This window comes from Oncorhynchus masou, unplaced genomic scaffold (genome assembly GCF_036934945.1).
Source record: "Oncorhynchus masou masou isolate Uvic2021 unplaced genomic scaffold, UVic_Omas_1.1 unplaced_scaffold_6143, whole genome shotgun sequence".
Lineage (NCBI taxonomy): Eukaryota > Metazoa > Chordata > Actinopteri > Salmoniformes > Salmonidae > Oncorhynchus > Oncorhynchus masou.
In genome coordinates, this window is record NW_027012570.1 from 1 (window position 1) to 10078 (window position 10078).

The following is a 10078-nucleotide window of genomic DNA, read 5'->3' on the forward strand; positions in this document are numbered from 1 at the left end:
CCGGGTCCTGACACCAAAGCCATAAGCCTACTAGTTCTTTCCAAAGCCATATGCCTACTAGTTCTTTCCAAAGCCATAAGCCTACTAGTTCTTTCCAAAGCCATAAGCCTACTAGTTCTTTCCAAAGCCATTCATGACTTTTAGAATTAGGTAACATAAAAAGGCTGAATTGGCAGAATCCGGGACCACTGAGAGATATTTTATTTGGTTGTACTGCATGGAGATCAAATTATGAATCAAAATTACAAGATTTATGTATTTGTCTTGTGATAAAATGGCATGATTCATGGTGACACAGGGATCGTTGGGAGCTTCCTTGTTTTTACATTCAGACATCCATGTATCTTCATGGAAGATCGTCCCCCTTCTTTAAGCTTGAGTTTTCACTGACTTTGTAGTATAACCCCATTGATTGACAGCACTTGAGGGGCATCCTCACCCACCAATCGGATGTTAGTGGAACAGGTGAGTAGACCAAGAGAGAACAGACATTTTACTGGGTGGTGTGTTTAGCTGGCCTGGCTGTGTGTGTGAGGATGTTGACATTTACATTTTAAACAGCTAGGTCATCATGGAACCATAACAGAGCTGCAGGAGCTGGTCTACTTAAGTCTACTGGGAGACAACAAGCTCTTCACTGTTCATACAGTCCTGTGTCTGTCTGCTAGTCTGAGGGTAATTACATATAGGATCGCAATCACTAATACTTTTCATTACAAACTAAACCTTTCTACAAACATATACCAAATGAAGCATTATCCACAGCTAATCAACCAGGAATAGTTAGACAAATGTCGACAGCAGGGACGTCAACACAGCGGGTTTGGCCGGCTGGCTGCTTGGTCTGAAACCAAAACAAAGCAGTGACCATGTGTCATTACTGAACCACTGAACACTGTGCGAGAGGAGGAATGTGATCAAACCTGCCCTTCAGGAAATAGGGGAGAAGAGAGGGAGAAAGAGAGGGCAAAGTGATACCTGTGGGGAGAGATTTACGCTGTCTACTTCTCTCTCTTTTTCATGCTGGTGGTCCCATATTCTGTTTCAACCTTGTGTTCTCTTTCTCAATTTTTCTGGATGGGGCTGGGGTGAAGTAATTGTGGTGGTCACTTTCTCACTTACACCCACTCTCTCTCTCTTTCTCTCTCTCTCTTTCTCTCTCTCTCTCTCTCTCTCTCTCTCCATTTCTCTTTTCAGCCAGGGCAAAGAAAGCCGCAGAGAAGGAGGCCAAAGCCAAGAAGCAGAAAGCCAACAAGGCGCCCAAAGCCCCAAAACCCACTAAAAAACCCAAAGCCACCAAGGCACCCAAGAAGCTCAAGGCCACCAAGGCACCTAAAGCCACCAAGGCACCTAAGGTCACAAAGCCCAAAGCCACCAAGGCCTCCAAGACAACAGCATGGAAGGAGGAGGAGGTGAAGCCAGTGACCAGAAGCCCCAGTCTGGAAGAGGAGGAGGAGAAACTCCTGATTGAGCTGGGCTGGGACAGACGTACGTATATATATATGAGGACATCTCTGTTCTAATCTGTTCCCTATGAGTTGCTTTTTTTCATGTCACACCTTTAAAAACAAGCAGGCCATGTTAATTAAGGGGCGGCAGGTAGCCTAGTGGTTAGAGCGTTGGACTAGTAACCGAAAGGTTGCTTGATCAAATCCCCGTACGACAGTAAAATTCTGTCTTTCTGCCCCTGAACAAGGCACTTAACCCACTGTTCCCTGGCCATCATTGTAAATAAGAATTTGTTCTTATCTGACTTGCCTCATTAAAAAATAAAATGTAGTGGTACAGTATAATCTCATTAATTTGCAATGTGAGACGACTGAGCCAATTTGTGTTGTGGTTTGTATGTGTTGTCTCTGCCCAGTAGACAGCAGACCCTCGGGACACACACCTCTCTCTGCTGGCTCCAAGACCCTGACAGAGCATGGTCAAGATTACTGGGACACCAAGCGTATGTCTGAGATGACTCAACAATCTATCACTTTCAATCCAGTTTTCTCTGATTTGAAGCATGAATTTAGCTTTGCAAAGATTATAATCATATGTCACCAATAAACTATTACAACAAAAGCAAAACACTCATGTTGTCAAAACCATTTCTAATGTTTGTGAAAGTTGAGAGGAAACACATTGATTATCCTGTACAATACTATAGTTGTTCAGCCCTCTAAGACATCTACATTTCTGTTACCATCTCTAACAGTAGACAGAGAGAGGACTACCACTGAGGTCATCATGTATGTATCAGGTAAATAGCCCATCACATAACACATGAATTGGGCGGAACTCGAAACGACACATTTTAATAATTCAAGGTTTTACCATGCATGCACATGTTCTTTCAGAGGAAACCACAGTGCCTTGGTACGAAGAGTATGATTATGCAGACTGTACGTACATTACACGTTATGTCTGTCTGTCTTTCTTTCCTGCAATTGTTTGGTCATGTATGATCACCTGTACAATCAGCTTGTACTGTCTGCATTCGTTGTGTGATCGTGTTGGTAAGAGCACCCCTCTCTAACCCCCGTCGAACCTCTCTTAAACTCTCTTTAATCTCTCTCTAACCTCTGCTCTCTCTCTCTCCACAGTGGCAGCTAAACAACTCAAGGAGGAGGCAGAGAAAGCTCGCAAGGAAAAGGAGGAAAAAGGTTGGAATCTCTTTTATCTATCTGACAGAGAGAAACCTGTAGCCCTGTCCCTTTAGGGCCCCCTTATGTGTTAATTCACTTACAGCGATGACCGGATTGTTTATGCAACAAGAACCATTATAGCCTGTAGATTGCAACGTTGTCAGTGTTGGGGAGTGGAGGGAGGAAAGGACTGTGGCAGTGTGTGAGAGAGGGGGATGGATTGAGGAAGAGAGAGAGGGGACTGGGCGGGAGAAGGATAGAAAGAGAGTTTATCAAAACAGCTACTGCCATGTGTTGGGGCCCTGGGCCGGTAGACATCAGTAAGATAGACTGGGGAGAAGGGGAATGGAGAAAGAGAGGGAAGGGGGGAGAAAGGGTAGGAGGGTGTTGGGGGTTATTTTGAGTGTGCAGGACTGCAGGCTGTCTGCTTGAGAAGAGGTTTCAATTGTATACTTAAAAATCAGTATAGTTTCATTGGATAAAGTGAAACATATGTTTACAAGAATATGCAGACTTATTGGAGGGAAAACAGAATGGCAGTGACTGTAATATTCAGTACTCTACTAGCAGCAGCAAGTAAGTATTTGAAGTATTTGATGCTTGGTGAGCTGGAGAGCCATGACCGTGTGTAAACATGCCTAGTCGCATCTTGTTTTCCCATCATGCATCACAGTGAAGCGGCTGAGGAAGAAGTGGGAGGAGGGAGAGGAGGAGAGGCTGAGGAAGATCCCAGTACATGCCGAACCCAAGAGTAAGAAAATCACCTCAACACTGGTTTTCATCTTTATTCATGAGCAGCTTCAACTTCACTTGAGGGGCGGCAGGTAGCCTAGCGATTAAGAGCATTGGACCAGTAACCAAAAGGGCGTTGGTTCGTATCCCAGAGCTGACGAGGTGAAACATCTGTCGATGTGCCCCAGGACAGACTTTGGGAAAACCTGCCTTACATGACTGTCTATTTCCTGCAGCTGGACTGTTGGCCTTGTTTTCTCCTGTCTACTGTAACAACCTGGCTTTCTCCCCAATCAGACTTCTGGTCCCGCCAGAAATACATGTTTTACTGTACAGTCAGACGAGGAGACGACTAACATTTTCTCTCTCTTTCTCTTCCTCTTACAAGCACCAGATTACAAGCACCCATAAAAAGGAAAATGGTCGCTGCGAGCTTATTTTTTTTTACGCACTTGAAAACAATCAATTCTCTTTTCACCCTTTCAGAATCTACAAAAGCATTGTGTGCATGTGTTGGTCAGTGTGCGTGCTTGCCTGCGTGTGTATGTGTTTGTGTAAGATGTGGTCAGCATCAACTGAGTGTTTTCAGCCTGTTGCTCTTGACGACTACAGACCAAAATATTTATCCGACAGAAACATTTTTGTAATCTTTATTTGACAATAAAGGAGATAAAACAAAAATGATTTTTGTTTAGTTTTTTGGAGTGTGTCACATGATTTATGAGTTGTTTTGTTCCTAGAATGCCCTCCTCTAGGTCTGGAGTCCCATCGTGTTGACGATGACCAGCTGCTGGCCTCTTCTCAGTCTCACCACGGCTTCTCTGCTCAGCGGGGCAGGCTCAACATGCAGGTAAACATGGTACTACATTACACTGTTGTGTAGATATACGGTGTACTACACCATAGTGTCACGTTCTGACCTTAGTTCTTTTGTTATGTCTTTGTTTTAGTATGGTCAGGGCGTGAGTTGGGTGGGTTGTCTATGTTAGTTTTTCTATGATTTGCTATTTCTGTGTTTGGCCTGGTATGGTTCTCAATCAGAGGCAGCTGTCATTCGCTGTCCCTGATTGAGAACCATATATAGGCAGCCTGTTTTCTATTGTGTTTTGTGGGGGATTCTTTTCTGTTCTGTGTTTTATGTATGCACCGTACAGGACTGTTTCATTTCGTTCTCTTTGTTGTTTTATTATTTAGTGTTCTGAGTTATAAATAAATATAATGAACACTTTCCACGCTGCGCATTGGTCCTCCGATCCTTCTTACTACTCCTCCTCAGAAGAGGAGGACGAGAATAGTTACACATAGTACTGCCTCATTTAAGTCTCACCACAGCTTCATTGCTGAGAGAGGCATGCTCAACGTGCAGGTACACACAGTATGATACACTATCACTGGCGTACCAGACGCCCCCGCAGCCCCCGCAAGGTGGCCCACTGGCTATGGGGGCACCAAACCCAATAATAAAACAACAACAATAACAACAAAATAATAGGATATGAACATGTCATATGCCATGGCAAATATGTTGAGAATGACAGGAAATTAGATTTAAAATAGCAACATTTTCTCTCAGCCTCATGGCAAAATGTGTAGAATAGCATGAGATTATCTATAATAGCACATTTTTCTCTTTCCCCCATAGTTAAATGTGTATAATTCTAGGAAGTTAGCTGCTTCCTCCCCCCTTGCGGACCTTGTGTGTGTGTGTGTGTGTGGGGGGGGGGGCATACACCATAGTACGGCAGTTTATAGATACAGAATGTTGTAATACCCATTTACATACATTTAAGTCATTTAGCAGACGCTCTTATCCAGAGCGACTTACAAATTGGTGAATTCACCTTCTGACATCAGTGGAACAGCCACTTTACAATAGTGCATCTAAATCATTTAAGGGGGGTGAGAAGGATTGCTTTATCCTATCCTAGGTATTCCTTGAAGAGGTGGGGTTTCAGGTGTCTCCGGAAGGTGGTGATTGACTCCGCCGTCCTGGCGTCGTGAGGGAGTTTGTTCCACCATTGGGGGGCCAGAGCAGCGAACAGTTTTGACTGGGCTGAGCGGGAACTGTACTTCATCAGTGGTAGGGAGGCGAGCAGGCCAGAGGTGGATGAACGCAGTGCCCTTGTTTGGGTGTAGGGCCTGATCAGAGCCTGGAGGTACTGCGGTGCCGTTCCCCTCACAGCTCCGTAGGCAAGCACCATGGTCTTGTAGCGGATGCGAGCTTCAACTGGAAGCCAGTGGAGAGAGCGGAGGAGCGGGGTGACGTGAGAGAACTTGGGAAGGTTGAACACCAGACGGGCTGCGGCGTTCTGGATGAGTTGTAGGGGTTTAATGGCACAGGCAGGGAGCCCAGCCAACAGCGAGTTGCAGTAATCCAGACGGGAGATGACAAGTGCCTGGATTAGGACCTGCGCCGCTTCCTGTGTGAGGCAGGGGCGTACTCTGCGGATGTTGTAGAGCATGAACCTACAGGAACGGGCCACCGCCTTGATGTTAGTTGAGAACGACAGGGTGTTGTCCAGGATCACGCCAAGGTTCTTAGCGCTCTGGGAGGAGGAAACAATGGAGTTGTCAACCGTGATGGCGAGATCATGGAACGGGCAGTCCTTCCCCGGGAGGAAGAGCAGCTCCGTCTTGCCGAGGTTCAGCTTGAGGTGGTGATCCGTCATCCACACTGATATGTCTGCCAGACATGCAGAGATGCGATTCGCCACCTGGTCATCAGAAGGGGGAAAGGAGAAGATTAATTGTGTGTCGTCTGCATAGCAATGATAGGAGAGAGAGGTTATGACAGAGCCAAGTGACTTGGTGTATAGCGAGAATAGGAGAGGGCCTAGAACAGAGCCCTGGGGGACACCAGTGGTGAGAGCGCGTGGCGAGGAGACAGATTCTCGCCACGCCACCTGGTAGGAGCGACCTGTCAGGTAGGACGCAATCCAAGCGTGGGCCGCACCGGAGATGCCCAACTCGGAGAGGGTGGAGAGGAGGATCTGATGGTTCACAGTGTCGAAGGCAGCCGATAGGTCTAGAAGGATGAGAGCAGAGGAGAGAGAGTTAGCTTTAGCAGTGCGGAGCGCCTCCGTGATACAGAGAAGAGCAGTCTCAGTTGAATGACTAGTCTTGAAACCTGACTGATTTGGATCAAGAAGGTCATTCTGAGAGAGATAGCGGGAGAGCTGGCCAAGGACGGCACGTTCAAGAGTTTTGGAGAGAAAAGAAAGAAGGGATACTGGTCTGTAGTTGTTGACATCGGAGGGATCGAGTGTAGGTTTTTTCAGAAGGGGTGCAACTCTCGCTCTCTTGAAGACGGAAGGGACGTAGCCAGCGGTCAGGGATGAGTTGATGAGCGAGGTGAGGTAAGGGAGAAGGTCTCCAGAAATGGTCTGGAGAAGAGAGGAGGGGATAGGGTCAAGCGGGCAGGTTGTTGGGCGGCCGGCCGTCACAAGAAGCGAGATTTCATCTGGAGAGAGAGGGGAGAAAGAGGTCAGAGCACAGGGTAGGGCAGTGTGAGCAGAACCAGCGGTGTCGTTTGACTTAGCAAACGAGGATCGGATGTCGCGACCTTCTTTTCAAAATGGTTGACGAAGTCATCTGCAGAGAGGGAGGAGGGGGGGAGGGGGAGGAGGATTCAGGAGGGAGGAGAAGGTGGCAAAGAGCTTCCTAGGGTTAGAGGCAGATGCTTGGAATTTAGAGTGGAAGAAAGTGGCTTTAGCAGCAGAGACAGAGGAGGAAAATGTAGAGAGGAGGGAGTGAAAGGATGCCAGGTCCGCAGGGAGGCGAGTTTTCCTCCATTTCCGCTCGGCTGCCCGGAGCACTGTTCTGTGAGCTCGCAATGAGTCGTCGAGCCACGGAGCGGGAGGGGAGGACCGAGCCGGCCTGGAGGATAGGGGACATAGAGAGTCAAAGGATGCAGAAAGGGAAGAGAGGAGGGTTGAGGAGGCAGAATCAGGAGATAGGTTGGAGAAGGTATGAGCAGAGGGAAGAGATGATAGGATGGAAGAGGAGAGAGTAGCGGGGGAGAGAGAGCGAAGGTTTGGACGGCGCGATACCATCCGAGTCGGGGCAGTGTGGGAAGTGTTGGATGAGAGCGAGAGGGAAAAGGATACAAGGTATACTTGTTGTATTCTAATGTTCCTATATACAAACGCACAAACCAAATCATGAGAAATGTCAGGACACACACAGCCCCGACACATCTGACAAGAGAGGGGGCTATTTTGTCTTCCCAGAGCTCTGGTAATGAGGAGGGTGTGTACGGGGGTGCGTGGTGTGCTGAGCCAGAGGAGAAGAACCACTGGTTTGAGGTGGACGCTCGCAGAGAGGTGGAGTTCACTGGAGTCATCGTACAGGGCAGGAACTCAGACACAGCGTAAGTCCTGCTGCCTGGTGTCACTGCACTGGGATCACTGCACTGTGGTCACTGCACTGTTCACACAGCCAGGACCAGGTGGAATCCCCATTAACCTGCACAATTGATTTGAAATGAACAACACATGAAATTAATCCAAACCAAACAGCATATACTGTACATCAATAGGTTGAGTTACAACAGAATGCTGTAAAAGGGATTATAGAGAAAATGTCAAAGGAAATGGAATCTTACCTGTGGAATCATCTGGCATTTTGAATGTTAGAGATACATGTTGGATATTCGTATGACTTGTAAAGTCTCTCTCTCACCCTCTTTTTCTTCTCTCTGAATTTCAGGGAAGATTTTGTGTCCACGTTCTACGTGTCCTTCAGTAATGACAGTCGTGATTGGACGGTGCTCCATGATGGCTATGCTGAGTGGGTCAGTAACCTCTCTTACGATTGATCAGTACAGCCAGCATATATATCCAAATAATCACTAAATTTTCCTCCTCTCTAACCTCTTCCCTCACCATACCTTTCCTCCCCATACCCTCTCCTCCCCATAACCTCTCCTCTCCTCTCCATACCCTCTCCTCTCCTCCTCATACCCTCTCCTCTCCTCTCCATACCCTCTCCTCTCCTCTCTTCTCCATACCCTCTCCTCTCCATACCCTCTCCTCCCCATATCCTCTCCTCTCCATACCCTCTCCTCTCCCCCATACCCTCTCCTCTCCTCCCCATACCCTCTCCTCCCCATACCCTCTCCTCTCCTCTCCATACCCTCTCCTACCCATACCCTCTCTTCCCCTCTCCTACCCATACCCTCTCCTCCCCTCTCCATACCCTCTCCTCTCCATACCCTCTCCTCTCCATACCCTCTCCTCCCCATACCCTCTCTTCTCTTCTCCTCTCCATACCCTCACCTCTCCTCTTCATACCCTCTCCTCTCTGTCCCTCTTTCTCTCCTCCCTCCTTCCTTCCCTCCCTCCAGTTGTTCTATGGGAATGTGGATAGGGACTCTCCAGTGATGGTGCAGTTTGATTGGCCAACCGTGGCACGTTACATCCGTGTCCTTCCCCAGAGCTGGAACGGCAGCCTGTGTCTCAGAGTTGAGGTCATGGCCTGCCAACTGACCAGTGAGTACAGTACAATGCATAACCCCATCAAACCTCCATAAACTCCAGAACGTCATCACATCCCTAACTCCAACACCTTCATAACCCCTAAAATGACAATAATCACCTCCTCAACGATCCCCGTTGCCATCCCCGTCCTCAACGATCCCCGTTTACCATCCCCGTCCTCAACATCCCCGTTACCGTCCCCGTCCTCAACATCCCCGTTACCATCACCGTCCTCAACATCCCCGTTACCGTCCCCATCCTCAACATCCCCGTTACCATCCCCGTCCTCAAAATCCCCGTCCTCAACATCCCCGTTACCATCCCCATCCTCAACATCCCCGTCCTCAACATCCCCGTTACCATCCCCATCCTCAACCATCCCCGTTATCATCCCCGTCCTCAACATCCCCGTTACCATCCCCATCCTCAACATCCCCGTCCTCAACATCCCCGTTACCATCCGCATCCTCAACCATCCCCGTTATCATCCCCGTCCTCAACATCCCCGTTATCATCTCCGTCCTCAACATCCCCGTTACCATCCCCATCCTCAACATCCCCGTTACCATCCCCGTCCTCAACATCCCCGTTACCATCCCGGTCCTCAACATCCCCGTTACCATCCCCGTCCTCAACATCCCGTTACCAAGCCCGTCCTCAACATCCCGTTACCATCCCCGTCCTCAACATCCCCGTTACCATCCCCGTCCTCAACATCCCCGTTACCAAGCCCGTCCTCAACATCCCCGTTACCATCCCCATCCTCAACATCCCCGTTACCATCCCCGTCCTCAACATCCCCGTTACCATCACCATCCTCAATATCCCCGTTACCAAGCCCGTCCTCCACATCCCCGTTACCATCCCCATCCTCAACATCCCCGTTACCATCCCCGTCCTCAACATCCCCGTTACCATCACCATCCTCAACATCCCCGTTACCATCCCCGTCCTCAACGATCCCCGTTTACCATCCTCGTCCTCAACATCCCCGTTACCATCATCGTCCTCAATATCCCTGTTACCATCACCATCCTCCACATCCCCGTTGCCATCCCCGTCCTCAACGTCCCCGTTACCATCATCGTCCTCAACATCCCCGTTACCATCACCGTCCTCCACATCCCTGTTGCCATCCCCGTCCTCAACATCCCCGTTACCATCCCCGTCCTCAACGATCCCCGTTTACCATCCCCGTCCTCAACATCCCCGTTACCATCCCCGTTCTCAACATCC

The 10078-nt window shown here is 48.7% G+C and overlaps 1 protein-coding gene across 1 annotated transcript; it reads left to right on the forward strand.

The window, feature by feature from the left end:
* Positions 1-585: 585 nt before the first annotated feature.
* On the forward strand, positions 586-8895 carry LOC135536412 (adipocyte enhancer-binding protein 1-like). The gene is made up of 10 exons (XM_064962757.1): positions 586-675; positions 1198-1488; positions 1865-1951; positions 2204-2248; positions 2592-2651; positions 3307-3384; positions 4106-4215; positions 7595-7734; positions 8073-8157; positions 8710-8895. The coding sequence occupies exons 4-10, from the start codon at positions 2236-2238 to the stop codon at positions 8893-8895; spliced, it is 672 nt and encodes a 223-aa protein (XP_064818829.1). The 5' UTR covers positions 586-675; positions 1198-1488; positions 1865-1951; positions 2204-2235.
* Positions 8896-10078: the final 1183 nt, after the last annotated feature.

Bases quoted from the DNA above. Each gene is read 5' to 3' on its own strand.
- LOC135536412 (XM_064962757.1), top strand. The intron at 2,652-3,306 runs GTTGGAATCTCT...CATGCATCACAG, and splicing joins CAAGGAAAAGGAGGAAAAAG to TGAAGCGGCTGAGGAAGAAG. The intron at 3,385-4,105 runs GTAAGAAAATCA...TTTTGTTCCTAG, and splicing joins AGTACATGCCGAACCCAAGA to AATGCCCTCCTCTAGGTCTG.